The 19,800-nt window shown below is 47.8% G+C and overlaps 1 protein-coding gene across 1 annotated transcript; it reads left to right on the top strand.

Annotated features, from left to right (window-relative positions):
* The first annotated feature begins 2,299 nt into the window (after positions 1–2,299).
* On the top strand, positions 2,300–19,493 carry LOC115777226 (serrate RNA effector molecule homolog). The gene is made up of 20 exons (XM_030725061.1): positions 2,300–2,436; positions 4,815–4,937; positions 5,176–5,286; positions 5,372–5,515; positions 7,808–7,868; positions 7,943–8,240; positions 8,313–8,545; positions 11,041–11,142; positions 11,215–11,347; positions 11,550–11,677; positions 13,293–13,354; positions 13,893–13,971; positions 14,058–14,222; positions 15,942–16,112; positions 16,192–16,345; positions 17,392–17,504; positions 18,017–18,248; positions 18,339–18,440; positions 18,976–19,087; positions 19,199–19,493. Exons 2-20 carry the CDS (start codon positions 4,819–4,821, stop codon positions 19,272–19,274), a joined length of 2,595 nt encoding a protein of 864 aa, XP_030580921.1. The 5' UTR covers positions 2,300–2,436; positions 4,815–4,818; the 3' UTR covers positions 19,275–19,493.
* The last annotated feature ends 307 nt before the right edge of the window (positions 19,494–19,800 follow it).

The following is a 19,800-nucleotide window of genomic DNA, read 5'->3' as shown; positions in this document are numbered from 1 at the left end:
CCACCCCCACGACCCTGAACAGGAGAAGTAGAAGAGAATGGATGGATCATTTTAAATAAAACTCTAAATAAAACACAATAAAAACTGAGTTAAAAGCTGAATAGAACAGAAAAGAGTGACATGATGAAGCTAATGTAAGAGGTTCAGTGTTAATGAAGCTTAACATGCATAACACTTCAATTAAGCCTGATCATTTCCATGGACTTCCTTCAACTCTTCTACTGCAGCCTTTCAGTGTGAACTAAGCAGGAAGTGATGCTCATGGGCAGTTTGGGAAGGAAAGAAAGTTCACCATGTTGTGCACGCTCTCTCACTCGTACCTGGAGCCTGGTTGGGTCTTCAGCATGAGGTGAATAAGGAGGACTGGGCCCAGAGGTGGGAAGTAACGAAGTACAAATACTTCGTTACTGTACTTAAGTAGATTTTTCAGGTATCTGTACTTTACTTGAGTATTTATTTTTCTGACTACTTTTTACTTTTACTCCCTACATTTTTACACAAGTATCGGTACTTTCTACTTCTTACATTTTCAAACAGACTCGTTACTTTTTAACACGTCAGAGAGAAGTTTGCGTTTCCGGTCAGTGCGCCGTCAGTCATCAAGCGATCTGAGCCGGAGGAATATTAACATATAAGAGACAATCATACTGGCGTATCCTCCATCACCGGGGCGTATCGGGTACAAAGGGATTAAATACACAAACCCATGTAATTAATGTCTCATTTACAGCGCTATAATCAGGGGTCACAGCGGGCCGGACCGAATCCGTAAGTCCGTAAGTTACGCTCGCAGGACATAAACAGTTTAGCTAGCGCTACTGAAGAGGAGCGAGCATGAAGGGAGTAACGTGTAGCAGGTAAATGCAACGTTTCTAAATGCTCAACATCAGCAAACAGCAAACACACAAAGTGTGTGCAGTTTGTCACACAGTGTGTCTGCTAGCTAAAAGAAGAGCTGCTGCATTTCAGGGAGAGCAAAGAGAGAGAGGTTCACTCAGAGATGGAGAAAGAGGACAGGAGAGGAAGAAGAGAGGTTAGAGTTAAAGGGAAGGACTGCAAAATAAACTGAAGTATACTGACTTTGTGTAATTCAAAGATTGTATGAAAATACTGCAGTTTAGTACGTAATAAACAGGTTATCTTGTTGTACTGTATTTACAGTAAAGCTCTGTGTTGGTGCACAGAGGCTGTGTTCATGGTCAGAGTTACAGGTTACATCAGTGCAGCAGAGATGAGTCTGAATCAAAGCTGCTGATGCTGAGATTCATTCACTGAATCCAACATTTCTACAGCCTGTATGCTGTCAGTGTAGGGGATGGAGATCAGCTCAGAGAGCTGTGAAATACTGGGTTACATCTTTGTGAGTTCACTTCATCCACACAGAGCAGTAAACCTCAGAGCAGCAGCAGCAGGTCAGCTGATCACAGCCTGCACACCAACATCATTTACTGCAGCTACAATAGAAAGCTGTGATTCTTCTCCCCATGCAGAGCCACTACAGCTGATCTTAGGGTTCCTCCACCTTCTGAATCCCACTGTAACCCCTGAGTATCCTCATGTTGGTGTTTAGGTGGAGGCACAGTCACCCTCTACTATGGAGGACACAGAGAACAGAGCTGTGTTTAAATTCCCTTTCACAGTTTGTGATTCAAGCTGAGTACATTCATTAGAATTAAAATTTAGATTGGAATAACGTTTGTGTTCTCATGTATTATTTTATATTATTACAATAATATATAATAAGGTTCAGTTAGCTTTACACAAAAATAGCAGGTAGAAACATCCTCCAAAGAGCTACTTTTACTTTCTTACTTTGAGTAAATTTCAGAGCCTGTACTTTTTTACTTTTACTTAAGTAAAGAAGTTGAACCAGTACTTTGACTTTTACCAAAGTATTTTTTAACACAAGTACTTGTACTTCTACTTAAGTACAGAATGTCAGTACTTTTGCCACCTCTGACTGGGCCCTCACAGCTTTGTGCACATTTGGGCTGCTGCACAAACATAACTTCTGAACTTGTTTAGTCTGAAGTTCATAAAAGTCTTTAAATACTTATTAGTGATGTTGATTATGTAACGGGCTGGCTCACCTTCATTTTGAGGATGTTTTGTGGCTCCACGCACATTTTGTTCATCAAAAAATTTGGATCATAAAGATGGCGGACGCCTGGTCTGGTTGTGTACATGTTCATCTTGTTTGTACCAGTGAGTGCAGAAAAGCCGGCGGACCTCTCAGACCTCCAACACTGAAGCCATAAACGTGTGTGTAATTTTCAGCCTGACCGCCAGGCGGCGCGGGTTCACTGGACGGGCGTGCGGGAGTAACGGGAAGCGGAAGTGTCGTTGGTTCATTGTGCTGCGGGAGCAGGCGGCGGGATAGCTGTGCGGCTGCTGCTGCTGTCGGGCTTGTTTCTGAGTTTAAGAAGCAGATCTCAGGTAAGAAAAACACCTGAAACTCACAAACGCGCACAGAGGGAGAGTAGCGACCGGGGCGGAGGGATACACCTCTGTGAACAGGTGCAGCTAACTCCCGTGCTAACGAGCTAATTAGCCGATATTAGCTGTGTTAGCTGGTGAGAGGCTACCATCCGCTCTTATTTTATCTCAGTGAAAACTTTAAACCTCTTCATGTCTGCGTCTGTTATCGCGCTGAGGCTGCCGGGAGTTCACATTAGGTTAGACTGTAAAATGAGAGTTTTTAAGGAGCTCAAGGACAGAAGCTAACAGGCTAATTAGCAACCAATGTGTCAGTGAGGAGGAACACAAACAAACAGAGCGTATAAGAAGTGTTTAAACTGTGGAAGAGCCGCGGGTTAAAGGCTGCTGCTTGCCTGCTGTTTATCAGCTGGAGTGGGAGAAGGCGTAAGCCGTCATATATCATAATTATCTGTGGGAGTGGGAGCAGCGGAGCGGCCACAGTCGGTGGATTCTCATCCACTCTCAGCAAAGTGCAAACATACAGAAGCTAAAGTAAGAGCGCATCACTTCAGCCAGAACATTAAACACAACCTGCAGTAAAAATAACCGGCAGCAGATCAGTGGGGGTCAGCGGTGTCGGTGCAGCGCTGTGTTTGAGGCTGAAGCTGCATTAATAATCATCATAACAGATTTGTGGAACGCTTTCAAAGAAACCAAAGTAAATACATATAAAAGCTGGAGGTCGAAGAGCTGAGTTTGAGGAGTTTCTTATCAGACTGCAGTGACAGTGAAGGCTCTGCCCCCCAAGGTGTGGAGGTCAGAGCTCTGCACATACTGCAGCCTGTCCTGGCTTTGCTGGAGAACAGGGCCCCCTGCAGTCATCAGAAGCAGGGATGGGGGTCTCTGCTGCAGAGCCAGGTGTTCATCAGGATCAGGATTTCAGCTCACTGGAGGTGACCAGAGACCACAGAAAGTGACATTCAGGGGCTTCGTGGATGTAACAGCCTGCGGCAGGAAGTTCCAGGTGAGTGACTGCAGCAGCTACCAATGAGAGTGAAGAGTACCGCTGACTGACATGGGAGCAAATACAAGAGAGGGACGGCCGGTCACATGCAGATATTCCATAAGTGATCCTTTAATATATTTACTACTGCGTCATATGACAGTCAGCGGTATTCTTCACTCTCATTGGTAGTCGCTCACCTGGAAGTTCATTGCAGGTCCCGCCCACTCTGCATCACCTGCAGTGATATTCCTGCTGTGCTCTGGTTGCTGCAGATCTCTGGATGCACAGCGTCAGGCCAAAATTCTGCATCATGAAAACCGAGCTGTTAGATATGGAGGCGGAGCTTAGTGACACCTCATGTCATCATGGTCTGGGTTCCTGTGTGGGAGTCAGTCAGTCGCTGCTCTGCATCTGCAGCTGGTTCAGAATGCTGCTGCATGACCTTTCACAGGAACTCGAAGGAGAGAGCACCTGACCTCTGTCCTGACCTCACTTCACTGTTTGTTTATTTTAGGGTTCATTTTAAAATTCTTATGTTAGTTTTTATATCTTTTCACAGTCTTTAGTCTCGGAGCTTCTTCACGCCTGCGTTCCTTGTCCATCTCTCAGGTCAGCAGATCAGCTGCTCCTGGAATAACCCTCCATGTTAGAGAGGCCCCTTCACTGTCCACTTTTAAAGTTGGCTTTCAGCCCCAGCGAGTATTAAATTGTGTGTTTTTAAGCTGGAAAGAGTTCCTTCTGTGGATGTTTGGATGTGCTGCACTTTGTCAGCTGTGGTTGTTTTAAAGTGCTTCATAAATCAAGATGGTACGGCATGCCTCGCTCCGAATGATTCCGCTTTTAGAGAAAGTCCTGGACCTCCTGGGCAGTTCGGTTTCTGTAAAAGCTTCCAGCCGTGGGTGGACTCTCAGGGCGCTGAATCGTTGTACCTGCAGGCAGATGGTTTCTGCTTCTCGCTCCTGCGTTGGTAGCGCCGGCAAAATGGCTGCACGACCTCAGACACCTGTCCCCTTTGGATGGGTGCTCTGGAACGCAAATTTTGTTATATGTTTACATATAATGACAGTTGGTGTAAATATTAATCAATATAAATATTAATTAATTTTTGGATCCCCAGCCGTTGCCTTCAGCCTCACAGAGTCATGCTTCTTCATATGCAATAATTAACACATTTCTACATTTAATTAAGGTTTAATTGACAATAATGGGCTTTAGTCCAGTGAATCATCATCATCATATTTGACAGATTTCTTAAAGATCTGATAAATTTCTCCAGAAAATATTTAAACTTACAGAGTTAAAGTTGCTTTTTTTTCACGCCTAAGAAGGAAATCGACTCTGGGACCCAACAGGACGAATCCCTGATGTTAAAATCTGTTTGTGTTTTTAGACCAATGGGAGACAGCGATGACGATTTGGACCGGAGGAGGCGGGACAAGTTCAGGCGGGAGCGCAGTGACATGGAGAGGTCGCGGGAGCGGGAGGAGAGGAGGAGGGACGACTGGCCCGACAGGTACGAGCTGCAGAGCGTCACAGAGAGGGAGCTGCTGCCACCTGGTGGCGTCAGGCGGTTTTGTAAGCTCTCAGAAACAGTTTTAAAAACACGACGTTGATATTTTTGGTGATGGATCTGAATCTGCAGAGTAACTGTGACTGCAGCTTTAAATAAAGTGGAGGAAATGCTTCAAGAAGAAAAAGAACGTCACACAAAGGTGTTTCTTCTCTGTGACTCGTGCTCTGTTTGTTTTCAGGGACTGGGACCGCGGCCGCGAGCGGAGGCGGGACTACGACCGCGGGCGCAGAGAGAGATTTTCTCCACCCAGGCACATCAGCCCTCAGCACAAACGTATGAGGAGAGACTGGTGAGGCCTGCGTGAGGCAGCTGTGGGCTTGGGCTGTGTCTCCATACTCGTGCTCTCATTGAGGACTTTCTTCTCCCCTTCTCAGGGAGGACCACAGGGGGGAGCCGTACCGCTACGACCTGCCGTACGGAGGGGGGGGGGCTCCATTTCCAGGGGCAGGGCCTCAGGGCTGGCACCCAGACTTCCCTCACCTCCACCCACATCACGGAGGCCACCCGCTGCAGGGCAGGTGAGCTCAGTTGGACACATCTGCACCTCCTCCCAGCAGAGCTGTCTTTGAGCAGTTTGAGCCTGTCACACTCTCCACACTAAAGGAGGTGATTCAAAATATGAGACCTGTAAACTCTCCCACAGACTGTGTTCCGTCTCGCCTTTTTAAAGAGGCTTTTGATTCAGTGGGACCAACTATCCTCGCTCTGATTAACAGTGCGCTTGCATCTGGTTGTGTTCCAGCTGCCTTTAAACATGCAGTTGTACAGCCTCTAATCAAGAAGAAGAACCTTGACCCTGATGTTCTTTCGAACTACAGACCAATTTCTAAATTACCATTTTTATCCAAGGTTCTTGAAAAAGTTGTTTTTAAGCAACTTCAAGCATTTTTAAGTGAACATGGAATGTGGGAAAAGTTTCAGTCAGGTTTTAGAATGCGTCACAGCACAGAGACGGCTCTTTTAAGAGTTTTTAACGATCTGCTTTTAACTGTGGACTCTGGTAGTCCTGCAGTTTTAGTACTTCTAGACCTGTCAGCTGCCTTTGACACTGTGGACCATGAGATCCTTCTATCCTGCCTAGAACATGAAATTGGCATTAAAGGCACGGTTCTGACTTGGTTCAGATCTTATCTTACTGATAGAAGTTTCTCTGTCCATCTAGGAAACTGTTTTTCTACCACAGCAAAGCTTTCTTGTGGAGTGCCTCAGGGGTCCATTCTGGGCCCAATTCTTTTCTCATTGTATATGTTGCCTCTAGGGTCGATTTTTAGGAAACATAATATTTGTTTCCACTGTTTTGCTGACGACATCCAGGTGTATATGCCCATCAAACTGAACAGCAGAGATCCATGGGAACCCCTGCTGAACTGTCTAAGTGACATCAAGTCCTGGATGAGAAACAATTTCCTAAAACTTAATGAAAGCAAAACCGAGGTCATATGCTTTGGTAAATTTGACCCCTCAAGCTACTCCTCTGGCACTCCGAGTCATTTGGCTCCTCACTGTCGTGATGCTGTGAAAAATCTGGGTGTCATTTTAGATAGTAGTTTTAAAATGGAGAAGCAAGTAAGTGCTGTTACCAAAATCAGTTTTTACCAACTCAGAGTCATTGCCAAGGTAAAACCTTATCTCCCGCAGCAGGACCTGGAAAAAGTTATTCATGCTTTTATTACTTCCCGCCTGGACTACTGTAATTCTCTGTACTTTGGCATAGATCAATCATCTGTGCGCCGCCTGCAGGTAGTCCAGAATGCGGCAGCTCGTCTTTTAACCGGTCTAAAAAAGCATGAACACATTACCCCAGTCCTGTCATCCCTTCACTGGCTCCCTGTCCGTTTTAGAATCGATTTTAAGATTTTATTGCTTACTTTTAAAGCCTTAAACGGACTGGCACCTTTGTATCTGTCTGAGCTGCTTCACTGTCACACCCCTGTAAGAGCTCTGAGGTCATCGAACCAGCTGCTCTTACAGAGGCCTAAAACTAGACTAAAACAGAGAGGTGATCGAGCTTTTGCAGCAGCAGCACCAAAGCTATGGAACGATCTACCACTCCATATCCGCACAGCTCAGACGATACACACATTTAAATCTCTATTAAAAACACATTTCTTTTCCTTGGCATTTGGCTGCAGTGCTACCTCCTTTTAGATGATTGTTTTATGGTATTTTTATGGTACTTGTTTTAAATGTTTTAATTTTTAATTTTCTTATGTCATTTATTGTTCTTAATGTTTTTATTTATTTATTTTTATTTTATTATTTTATTTATTTATTTATATATTTTTATTTTTATTTAGTATAGTCCTTGGGGTTACAGATCTTGTACAGCACTTTGGTCAACGTCGTTGTTTTAAATGTGCTTTATAAATAAACTTGACTTGACTTGACTTGACATTTCTGCCCCCTGGTGGCTAAACCAGGCAGCTGCTCCGCTGTGGTTGGAGAAAAGCAGCAGAGATGATGGAGCAGATCCTCCCTCAGACACAGTGATGGACTGAGGGAGGATTTTAGGTCCATTTTCCTGATTTCCTCCCAGAATAAATGATGCAGCATCAGCGGTGTCTGTCCCACAAAAACATTAACATGGGCCATAACCCGAGCATGAGAATCCACGCCACAGATGCAGCCTGCTGTAGAAGCAGAGCCATCAGACTTCACACACTCACTGTTTGCTCCAACAGCATCTGCAGCTCGGCCTTCTGACTTTGTGTCAGAGCCACCGTCTCCAAACCATCGCAGCATGGCTCAGCGCTGAATCTGAGCTGATGCTTAAATCGTGTGATTACTTAAACCTGACTTCTGTCTCTCAGGCTGGGCATGGTGGATCCAGACCTCCCTCCTCCTGGTCCTCCCACCATGAGGAGCTTTAAGGTGAGTCTCTGATGAAAGTAAAGCCTCCGTGTGGCTCTGCTGGTCGTGCACTCATGTCTGTGACTCGTCTGCAGGAGTTCCTGTTGAACATGGAGGACAGCGTGGACGAGACCGAGGCCGTGAAGCGCTACAACCAGTACAAGCTGGACTTCAGGCGGCAGCAGCTGCAGGACTTCTTCCTCCAGCACAAAGACCAGGAGTGGTTCCGCTCCAAGTACCACCCCGATGACATCGCGGCGAGGAAGGCGGAGTCTCTGGCCGCCCTCAAAACCCGGCTGGGGGTCTTCCTCTTCCTGCTGGATAACAACTGGCTGGACAACGTGTCGCTGGACATGGACCACGCCCCCGCCATCATTAAACTCCTAGATGCAGGTAACGGGACAGGAAGTGGAGTGAGGGAGGGGTTTGTGGGTAATGAAGTCTTTAACCTGTGGCTCTCTGCAGCTGTGATAAAGATGGAAGGAGGGACGGACTTTGACCTGCAGGTCCTCGAGATTCAGCCGGCTCCTGTGGGGGCTGCAGGGGAGGCGAGCATCGGAGGGGGAGGAGGCGGCGAGAAGGGTCAGGGAGATCCCAGCGGAGCGAGCGTGGGCGGTCACACCAGCTCGGAGGCGACTGTGAGTCAGACGGAGGAGATGGCGAGTGGCGACACGGGCGGGAGCAAAGACTCAGAGAAGGTGAGCCTCAGATCTCAGTTTAAGTTAGGATTAGTCAAACCAAACTGGACCGAGCCTCCTCCTGTCAGGGTCACATGACTTCAGTGAAGTAACGGGTTCAGTGGTGTTTTAAAGACGTTCGTGTCGTTAGTGACACAATCTCATCCGTCCATCAGAGTCAGAGCCAAACTATCATGTAAAACATTTCATTCAGTTTGTTACAAAGCTGTTTTGGCCTGTGATTGTTCAGCCTTCACAGTGCAGCGCCTCCATAACAGCTCAGCCTCAGTTTAATTCAGACTAGGGCTGCAACGATTCATCGATTAAATCGATTCTAAAAATTTATCGACACAAATTTACTGTGTCGATGCTTCGTTTAAACTCTGCAGCGCTCAGCTGTCTCGGTGTAAGCAGCACTCCTCACTAGCATTAGCAGCATCAGTGCTCCGTCATCTTTTTTGTGGGTTTATTGGGGGCTGGCAAACCAACATAGAACTGCATTACCGCCACCTACTGGACTGGAGTGTGAATCACTCACGTATACACAAGCACACATTCTAAAAAGCTCTCCGTCGCTGCGATGGATTTCATTTAACACAGAGTGGATCATCTAGAGTTGCCACCTGTCTCGTAAAATACAGAACCCCATATGTTACGGGACTCCGTGGAATACGGCTCCCTAACATGCCGTGTTCCGTACTTTACGGGACGGGTGGCAACTGTCGCTGACATGCATTTCCACGCCTCCACTGCTCTCTGTGTGTCTGTGTGTGTTGTGCTCGCTGAGAATTTCAGCTGCTATTTTTGTCTTTACTTCAGCTGTAGCTACCAGAACTGGTTTGCTAGCGAGCGCGGGCCATTAGCACTAGCGATGGTTCGGTACCGGAAGGCCCCCCCCCAGGACCGAGGGGCTCCTTCAAAATATTTTTATACTTTAATCCCTTATTAGTGACTAAATATAGACCTGCAGTAGAAACGTATTTTCGAGAATGCTTGTGAATACAAAGCATTACACCATTACTCACACATGCGCCATGGCTCCCGCAGCCACTAGTTTTTCAAAACACTCATAGCAGGCAGCGGTTTGAACTGCGCAAGCGCAAAGAGGCGAAGCTGTGACGGTGAGCTCAAGTAGTGAAAAAGGAAACGTTTTTCCAGCGTCCAAAACAGCAGCTTTTTCTTTTAGTAACCACCATTAAATCTGTGAAACAGCTGGAGGTCCTTCATCAAGCACCTGATCAGCAAGTGTTAAGGTGAAGAAAAGAGAACTTTGTAGCTGCTCCATTCACCGCTGTTTGTTCACATGGCGAGAAACTGCATTACGGAAGTTAAAATATGCAGATAAACTGTTAATAAAAAAAGTATTTCTTATCCGATTAATCGATGGAATACTCGATAGAATACTCGATTACTAAAATAATCGTTTTATGCAGCCCTAATTCAGACTTCGTCTGAAAGCCCGTGGAAGGACCACTGACGGTGGCTCCTGCAGCAGCTCAGACATACATGAAAAACTTAAAGGAGCCCTTCAGAGTTCAGCATCAGTCAGTAAACCTCTGTGATATTGATGTGGTCAGTAAGTACTTCTGCATTTGGCTAGGGTCAGAGTCACTGCTGATAGCATGAGGTTATACCTGGACCCTGCAGAGGCTGCACAGGTAGTCCAACTCCTTCAGAAGGTTTGCTGTGTCTCCCAGCACAGTCTCAGAGCATGGAGGAGATTCCCGGAGACAGGCAGGAACTCTAGGAGAGCTGGACAGAGCCGTAGAAGGTCCTTAACCCATCAGCAGGACCGGGATCTGCTCCTTTGTGCAGGAGGAACAGGATGAGGGTTCACCCTGAGCACATGTGACAGACCTGAAAGGGTCTGGAGAAGCCGTGGAGAACGTTATGCTGCCTGTAACATGACTGGTTTGGTGGGTCAGTGATGGTCTGGGAGGGACACACAGAGCTGTACAGGCGAGGCAACGACACCCTGACTGCCATCAGGTATTGGGATGAAGTCCTTGGACCTGTCAGACCCTACACTGGTGCAGTGGGTCCTGGTCCTGGTTCCTCCTGGTCCAGATCTGGGAGGAGAGTTCCTTAAATCTGTTGATCAGTGTATGTGAAGCAGAGCTGGGGACTCAGAGAGTTTGTGCAGTTTTGACAGTAAAGTTCATCTCAGATGGGCGACTGCTGGTTTTTCTGGTCCCTGCTGGTCCCCCCTCCTCTGTGGGAGGGATGCAGGTGGAGGTGTGGACGAGCAGTTTTGGATTCTCCTCCTGTGATGATCTTTGTTTTTAGAGATATTTAAAACAATAGAAGCTGCAGCTGAGAGCACTTCAGTGGCTTCAGTGCACATTATAAAATGTGAATAATTAGTATAACCGCCTGCAGGGGGCAGCAAACTGTAACCGTCGCCCCTGTGCTCAGACTTTTCTCCTTTATTTATTTAGTATAAAAGACGTTCTGCAGGCTGAAGTGAGTTTAAGTAAATCTGAAAAAGGAAAATCACGGTTTGTTTCCTCTCTCAGGACTCTGGAGACACCAAGCGCAACGGCAAGAAGGACGAGGAGGAGGAGGAGGAGGAGAAGAAAGATGAAGAGGAGGAGGAAGAAGAGAAGACCACCAAGAAAGTGAGTGGTTTGTCCTTCACACTGATGCTCCTCAGTGTTAGAGCGCAGCCTCAATCCCTCCTTTCCTCTCAGGGCAGGAAGAGGAAACGCAGCTTATCCGCTGACAGCGGGGAGGGCAGCGCCTCCGACTCAGACTCCTCCCACTCTGACGGAGAGAAGGATGAAGACGAGGAGAAGGAGGAAGAGGAGGAGGACGGAGAGGACGGTATTTATTAAAAACTTTATTTACAAGCAGCGTGTTTCTGCCACTGGAATAAAGGAGAAAACAGTGCAGCTTATTTACAGTAATTACAGATACATGAAGTCCTCACGTCTGAAACACCGAGACAGTTAAACATGTTCTTATCTGAGCTGAAAGCTCTGAACTCTGAGTGAAGGACGTGTTTCTGTTGGCTTGTTTCTTTCAGAGCGTCGAAAAGAGCGAGGGAAGGAGAGGGAGAAGGAGGCTCCGCCCAAGCCCCGCCCCCTTCACCTCACCACCTCCTTATTCATCAGGAGCATCCCGCCAGAGGTGTCCAAGGAGGAGATCACAGCCGTAAGAGAACACGCACACCTTTATATTCACAGGCTGGATGTAGGAGGGGCTGAATCTCACTCACTTTGGCTCCGCCTTCTTGGACGGTCTGTTAGTCCAATGAAGCCACAGCTGCCGTATGATTGGTCAGATAATGGCATTAAAAAGGCTCCAACAGCAGAGACACGGTGCAGCGGTTCGGGTCAGCGAGCAGTTCTGAATTATCAGCTGTGAACAGTTTAACATGGCAGTCTATGGGGACGGCTCCCTGCTGGAGCCTCCAGTGGACAGCTGAGGAACTGCAGCTTCTTTCCAGGCTGCTCTTTAGGCTCCTCCCCCTGAGAAACCAGGAAGTTTAAATTAAAACAGTGACTTTGGCAGCTATTAGAGGGACCAATGAGGGACCTGCACAGGAGGAAGGTTTTTAACTTCTGCTCAGACCTTAGGAAGAAAAATCGATGAGTCTTCATACGCCCATCAAAGTGTCCGCTCAATAAACGGAGAACCGCTAGGCCTACCTTTACCAAGCTTTATGGGTCGATGGCTTATGACCACAGCAGGGTTGGGAATGTTTATGGGGTCAAAGGTCAAGGTTGTATGGTTAAATCTATTTCATGTCCATATTGAAGAAACAATTTGAAGGATTTTGATGAAACTTTGCTCGATTATTCTCCATATCCAAGACAGTATGCAGACATCAGCCCCTGGGGGTCAAAGGTCATGGTCACAGAATTATTAAATCTATTACTCACATGACAGTGAATGGGGATATTTTACCCTGCTGGGCGGGGTTCTTGTTAGTGATGCAGGCATGATGTCATTTGACCTGCTGATGGGATGATGTGTTCATGCTCACTGGGAGAAATCTGTTTCCACTGCACTGCTCAGTCTCTGGAGCTTGAAAAAAGGCGACTGGACTTCTTTCTGTTTCTTGAAGACGTTCCTCCTCTCATCCCAAAGGCTTCTTCAGTTCTCAACCAAATGGTGGAGAGACCCAGGTATTTAACCCCAGTGGGCGTAGTCCCCTGGAGGTGGAGGTTATGACCCTCTATTGTTCATGTGCGTAAACACGTGGTGTGAAGGAGGCGTGGGTCATTTCAATCAGTGGTTTCAGTTGAAACCAATTTAGGACTCCGCTCCATTGTTTCCTGTGGCCTATTGAGGTCACTGGAACAAAGGTGTGAGGGGGGGTTGAGACGTCTGGGAAGGGAGCTCAGGACAGCACTGTAAGGGGGGAAAGTTGGTGACGTAATCCACCTCCTCTGTTCAATGATGGTTGTTCACAGTGGTTAAATACCGGGGTCTCTCCACCATTTGGTTGAGAAGTGAAGAAGCCTTTGGGATGAGAGGAGGAACGTCTTAAGAAACAAAAAGAAGTCCAGTCGCCTTTTTTCAAGCTCAGAGATACCATGACCTGGATGACTGAGAATCTACACAGACATATTGCACTGCTCATTAAAACTGCTGCTCTGATTTTCCCTGCATATAAACTGAGCAGTGGAAGGTCAGATAAAACTGCATAAATAAAGCCTTTTGTTCTCTCGGGTGTTTTTACTTCAGACTGATTGAGGTGTCCTCACACACACCTGTCCACAGCAGCTGGCTCTCTGCACTAACCTGCTTCCTGTCTTTGCAGCTGTGTCGCAGGTACCAGGGCTTCCTGCGGGTGGCGCTGTCAGACCCTCAGCCTGAGAGGAGGTGAGAACAGACGTGTCTGTTATTAGAGTACTGAAACACCTGTTAACCCTGTAACAGCAGGTAATCCCCATGATGCACCTGTGAGCTGCTGTGAACAGCTGTTAACACCGAGCGGGTCACCGCTGACACGTCTGATCAAATCACCGTAATTACACGACCGTTTGTCTTATCAGAAAAATTCAAACTGTTTCTGAAAGCTGAGAAAGTGTGCTTCAGGGTAACTGTTGCTGGGAGTCCATGAGCAGCGAGACATTTGAAGCACCTCTGACCCCGACGGCACGTTCAGGGTTATGGTGTTCATTTAGGATGCAGTCAGTTCTCAGCAGTCTGACATGCTGAATGTGACTGATCTGTCGGGCCAATAATTTCCTGATGCGGCGGCTCGTTGGAGCTCTAACATCATGCATCAGAAGCTGTTTGTGATTATGGATTGTTTCTGAAAGCCTGAGCATCATCATCATCACAGCAGTGTTCATGATGAGCTGAGCTTTAGTGTATCACTGAACACCTGCAGCTCTGATGAATGTGTGTGTTTCAGGTTCTTCAGGCGGTGCTGGGTGACCTTTGACCGCAGCGTGAACATTAAGGAGACGTGCTGGAACCTCCAGAACATCCGGGTAAACACACACAGACACACAGAGCGGCACAGACGTCTGCGGGCGCTCTGATGGATCACTGAATCCTCCTCCGTCCTCTCCTGCAGCTCAGAGACTGTGAACTCGCTCCGGTGGTCAACAGAGATCTGTGCCGGCGGGTCCGCAGCGTCAACGGTCTGACCCACCACAAACCGGTGGTGAGGAACGACATCCGGCTGTCGGCCCGACTCGTCCACAGCCTGGACCAGAGAGGGGAGCTGTGGACCGGACAGGTAGCGTCCTGGGTCCTCTTTGAGTTCCATCAGGGCTTAGCCCTCATCCCTCCTCAGATTTTACACCCTCTGGACACCTTTGTGGCAAAACTGTACACTCACCTTAAAAACTGCTATAAAATCATCATACATCATATTATTTTTATTAAGTCACTTCATCAACTTCAGGCCTGCTCAAAAATACCAATCAATCAATCATTTTCAGGATTTTAACCCTTTAAATGCCAGTTTTATTATGTGAATGGCTGTTTTTTTTGTTTGTTTGTTTGGTTTTTTTTGCAAAAAAAACCAAAAAATTGAATATTTTTCATATACCAAACAATAAATGGGTGGTGATTAGAGCTTAGGATATGTCAAAGTTGTTTTGATTGCATTATTATTTTTTATGCACTGACAGAAACTCAATGCCTCATTGACTCCCATTGAAAGCACAGGTTTTGATCTGGCTGCAGCTGCAGCATGAAACATGCACTCTGTAATGTTAGCGCTTCATTTTGAAGAGAAGTGCTGATATTTGACATTTTGACTGCATTCAGTCATTTCACCATTTTAGGCTGATGAATGAAATTCTTGTATTTTTGCCAGTTATATTATGGAGCCATGTGACTACCAGGGGACCCCCAAGAGAGGGTGTGTGTGCGCACTCATTCGTGTGTGTGTGTGTGGGTTCATGCATGTGTGAATCTGTGAGCACTCACTGATACTTTAGGGGTGGAAAGTGTTACCTTTGAAGGACGTTTCACGTGTCTTTGAGAAGAGGTGCTTAAGTAAAATTATGGCCTCCTGCCTTTGATGTAATCAAATTTAATAACAAAATGTTAGCATGTTTATGCCCTCGGCTGCATTCACAGCCGCAGATAAACATGCAGCTTGGCTGAGGTGTAAGGAGGAGAAAGATCTGGAGGAAAAATGGAGAGACGTGTGAGTACAGAGGAAGCTTTAGAAATGGTCTTTATCTGGCACCGAGCTGCAGGACTCATCTGAAGAATGAGATGGAAATCAAACTTTTTCACTGCACTCACATTTAGGATGGCAGGAGCCTCCGTGCCCTCTTCACTGTCAGAGGAAAGCTCACAGATACTCTCAGCAGGACTCCAGAGACCATTCTGTGTCAGACTCCCCAACAATCTTCTTCAGATGAGTCCTGCAGCTCATCTACAGTCCTGCAGTGTCAAATATCACTGCTTCTCTTCAAAATGAAATGCTAACATTACAGAGTGCATGTTTTATACTGCAGCTGCAGTCAGATCAAAAACTGGGCTTTCAATGGAAGTCAGTGAGACATTTTTGGCCACCAAGGAGTCCAGAGGGAGTAAAATGCATCATGAGTATGAATGACATGTAAAAGACATTAGATTCCAAACATTTAATGAAAAAAAATCATGCCACTAGCTGCAACACACCCAAAATGATCACCAGATGACAAAGAAAATGAGAAAATGTACAGAAGTGCCCGAGGAGGGCCTGAGGGTCAGATTCAGGGTCAGGGTCAGATACAGGGTCAGCTCTGAGGGTCAGGGTGGAGCTCCTGTTCTTCCTGTTGGACTCCTGACTGTGTGTGCTACACAATGCCACCCCTCAAAGCATCATGGGAGCTGTAGTTCCTGTTTAACATGGTTTGGACTACATTACCCATAACCCTTCACGGGTGACAGCACTTCCTGTGTGTGTGTGTGTGTGTGTGTGTGTGTGTGTGTGTGTGTGTGTGTGTGTGTGTAGATGGAGACCAACCCTGTCCTGAAGAACATCACAGATTACCTGATAGAGGAGGTGAGCGCTGAGGAGGAGGAGCTCATCGGCGCCTCCGGGGGAAACAGGGACGACGCAGGTGACGCCAAGGACCCCGCCTCCTCTGACGTTACCTTGGAGACAGACAATAAGCTACTGAAGGTGGGAGGAGCTGCGTGTGATTCAGTCGATGCTTGTTTCATATAGGTGTGTGTGTTTACGTGTGTGTGTGTGTGTGCAGGTGCTGGACCGGCTGCTGCTGTACCTGCGTCTGGTTCACTCTGTAGATTATTATAACTTCTGTGAGTATCCTGCTGAGGACGAGATGCCCCACCGCTGTGGGCTGGTCCACGTACGAGGACCCCTACCTGTGGGCAAGATCACTGCAACTGAAGGTACGCACACGCACACACACAGCTCAGGGGACGTTCAGGGTGGTCTTCCTGGTGGTTTTACAGGCATAAAGAAATGAAAGCACACAGACCTGCAGGTTACCCCCCCTGAGACAACATCTGGCTCGTGAGGGGTTTATGAATCAAACTTCAGTCCGTTAGAAAAATTAGGCTTCAGCTTTTAGGTTTTTGGTATGGATTAAAGCTGTGGTGTGGGGGATCTCCTGAGTGAGGCTCGCACAGCAGGTGAACGACACAACAGCACCAGGTGGCAACAATGTGTCAGACAGGAGCGACAGTCTTTATATGAATCTGCTGTTACAGGTTTGATCTCGGCTGAGGCCTGTGACTGTGTGTCGTACAGATCGAATGCAGGACGGTTCTCTGTCTTTACTCTCCTGCTCTCTGATTACCTGAGGACCTGCAGGTGAAAACGTTTTGGCAGAAAGGTCTGAGGGACTGGATTATTACAGCGTGCAGCTGTTCCTCTCTCTGCACTGACTGGGAGTGTCTTTGTCCTGAGACCTGAGCTCAGGTAAAGCACCTGCTGCTGCTGTGACAGGAAGTCACAGCCCTCCATCAGGGAGGGGTGCTCCATCCTGCCTGGAGTACTGCAGTGGTGTCCTGTGTGATCTAACAAAGCCCTGGACAAGCGGCACTCCCAGCCCTGTAAAACCCCCTCCTCACCTACAGATCCCATCATGCCCTGCTCCACAGCACCTGTCAGAGCGACTGTGTGCTTCTCAGTTAAAGGCTTACTGCTCACACCAGACTGTGGTCCACAGAGCAGTGTGTGAAGTGGCTTCTTTGAATATAAATATATGTTGTCGTCATTGTTGTTGTTACAGGAGAGTCAAAGATGAATAAAATGCTGACACTCACATTTACAAACTCTGAGACATCAGGATGTGTTTTTATTTAAGCTTCCTGAGACACCGACTTTGATTATCTGCATGTGACGCATTTAAGGGACATCTGTGAATGACGGCTCCAAGTACCTGATGGTGCTTAAACACTGTCATTAATGTAGCTGTGCTCTGATTGGACAGTGAGCGAACACCAGCGGATGTGTGAGGAGCGCCTGGCTCCTCTGCTCTCACCGTCAGAGACTCTGAATGAGGAAGAAGCTGCCAGGCTGGGGAAGAAGGACCCGGAACAAGAGGTACGCCCCCCAATCTGTCCTTCCTGTTCCTTTCACAGTAAAAGCCCTTCACATATATACTCTGGGACTGCTGTACAGATATCCGTGTGATCGTAAAGTGTTACAGTAGCTGAGAGATCAGCAGCAGATCTGGAGGAAGTTTGAGCACAGTCACAGCAGTGACCTGTGCACCTGTCTGTCTCTGAGCGTCTCACCTGTCTGTCTCTGAGCGTCTCACCTGTCTGTCTCTGAGCGTCTCACCTGTCTGTCTCTGAGCGTCTCACCTGTCTGTCTCTGAGCGTCTCACCTGTCTGTCTCTGAGCGTCTCACCTGTCTGTCGCTGAGCGTCTCACCTGTCTGTCTCTGAGCGTCTCACCTGTCTGTCTCTTAGTGTCTTACCTGTCTGTCTCTGAGCGTCTCACCTGTCTGTCTCTGAGCGTGTCACCTGTCTGTCTCTGAGCGTCTCACCTGTCTGTCTCTGAGCGTCTCACCTGTCTGTCTCTGAGCGTCTCACCTGTCCTCTGTGTCTCCAGGTGGAGAAGTTCCTGTCGGCCAACACTCAGGAGCTCAGCAAAGATAAGTGGCTGTGTCCTCTGAGCGGGAAGAAGTTCAAGGCTCCCGAGTTTGTGCGCAAACACATCCTGAACAAGCACGCCGAGAAGGTCTCTGGCGTCCGGCAGGAGGTCGAGTTCTTTAACAACTTCCTGGTGGACGCCAAAAGACCCGCCCTACCTGAAAACAAGCCCCTCCCACCGCCATCACAAGGTGCTGCCTCTGGAGCTGGAGCCTGACTCTGTTTCTTGTTAGTGCTGCTGATTTTTGTATTCTCACGTGTTTCCTTCTCTCCGCCTTCAGCCGCTCCTCCGGGTTTGCCGGGGTTTCCCGGGCAGTCGCCGCAGCAGCAGAGCCTTCTGGGATATCCACCCGGAGTCAGACCGCCCATGCCCGGCTTCCCCGGTATGAACACACACAGCAGAATCCAATGAGTGCTTAAAGGACAGAAAGAGATCCCTGAGAGCTGTGAGGGTAGAAACAGCTCGTTAGATTACAGGTAAAGGTGACTGGATACCCTCACCTGTACGCCTCATTCAGTTTGAGCTGTTTTACCTCAGACTTCCTTCAGAGTGTCTTAGAGCTCCTCCTGGATGTTGGCTTTGTTTGTTTCATGCAGTGAAACCTGATAGGTTAGAGTTAGATGTGACTCAGGATAATGAAACAGACACACCTGTCTCAGGCCTCTCTGAGCTAATCTGGGCTCGATTACTCCAGCCTGGCAGACTCTCAGGTGTGATGGATGCTGGTGTGGCATCACTGATCACCTTCACTGTTCTCAGAGGGTTCAGGTCGATGGAGCGAGTATGAAACGTATCAGTGATGCCACGACGGCTCCATCTCTGAGCTCAGCTCTGGCCTGATCAGCTGTGTGTGTGTGTGTGTGTGTGTGTGTGTGTGTGTGTGTGTGTGTGTGTGTGTGTGTGTGTGTGTGTTTTAGGGGGCGGACTGCACCACCCACCAAACCAGTTTGGAGCTGGGCGGGGTAACTATGACAACTTCAGAGGTCATTTAGGAGGAGGCGGGTTTCCTGGGAAACAGCGAAACAGCAGGTAGGGAACAAACGGAGTGATGAAGGCACGCTGAGGGGTGTCAGTCATGTCGGCTGTCTCATCGTGTGTGTGTGTGTGTGTGTGTGTGTGTGTGTGTGTGTGTGTTTGCAGGGGCATGCGAGGCGACCCTCGGTCCATCATCGAGTACAGAGACCTCGACGCTCCCGACGACCTCGACTTCTTTTAAGCACCAGAAGCTCCTGGATTTTTTTTTTTAAACACTTTTGTATTCCTACGTTTCCCATGATGCTCCTCCTCCCTTTGTCTTTTTTCCAAATAGGACAGAAACTGTAGAGCTGTGTGAGAGTGTGTGTCAGGACCAATGTTACTGTTATTAGTGATGATGATGATGGTGATGCTCTGATTTGTGCCACTTTTCCAATAAAGACCAATACTGAAGGACTGATGGAGGCTCGTGTGCTGCTGTGGGCGGAGCTTCACCCTGTAACCCCTCCTCTGGTTTTGGTGTGTTAGCCCTGAAGGTTCTGTTATCACAATGTGCTCAGTTTAAGTCACACTGTCACCACTGGGGGGGCGGTGTGTCACAGCCAGTTTATCTGTGCGTGCTGCTGCCCCTGCAGGAGGAAACAGGGAAGTGCAGGTGCTGTTCAGACAGCAGCGTTCTCCACTGTCAGGGTCAGCTCACACCTGTGGAGCTGCAGCAGGAACCATTGTGTGTCAGGTAAGAGCTCTGCAGTGGTCCTGCTTTCACA

This window comes from Archocentrus centrarchus, unplaced genomic scaffold, assembly GCF_007364275.1.
Source record: "Archocentrus centrarchus isolate MPI-CPG fArcCen1 unplaced genomic scaffold, fArcCen1 scaffold_45_ctg1, whole genome shotgun sequence".
Classification (NCBI taxonomy): Eukaryota; Metazoa; Chordata; class Actinopteri; order Cichliformes; family Cichlidae; genus Archocentrus; species Archocentrus centrarchus.
Note: the sequence above shows the minus strand (reverse complement) of the source record. Positions and strands in the feature narration are given on the sequence as shown.

What these genes read in the sequence shown, in the direction of transcription:
- LOC115777226 (XM_030725061.1), top strand. Translation starts at nt 4,819, where the DNA reads ATGGGAGACAGCGATGACGATTTGGACCGGAGGAGGCGGGACAAGTTC. An exon ending in GGGAGCTGTGGACCGGACAG is followed by an intron (nt 14,223 to 15,941) that starts GTAGCGTCCTGG and finishes GTGTGTGTGTAG; the next exon opens with ATGGAGACCAACCCTGTCCT. An exon ending in CAGACAATAAGCTACTGAAG is followed by an intron (nt 16,113 to 16,191) that starts GTGGGAGGAGCT and finishes GTGTGTGTGCAG; the next exon opens with GTGCTGGACCGGCTGCTGCT.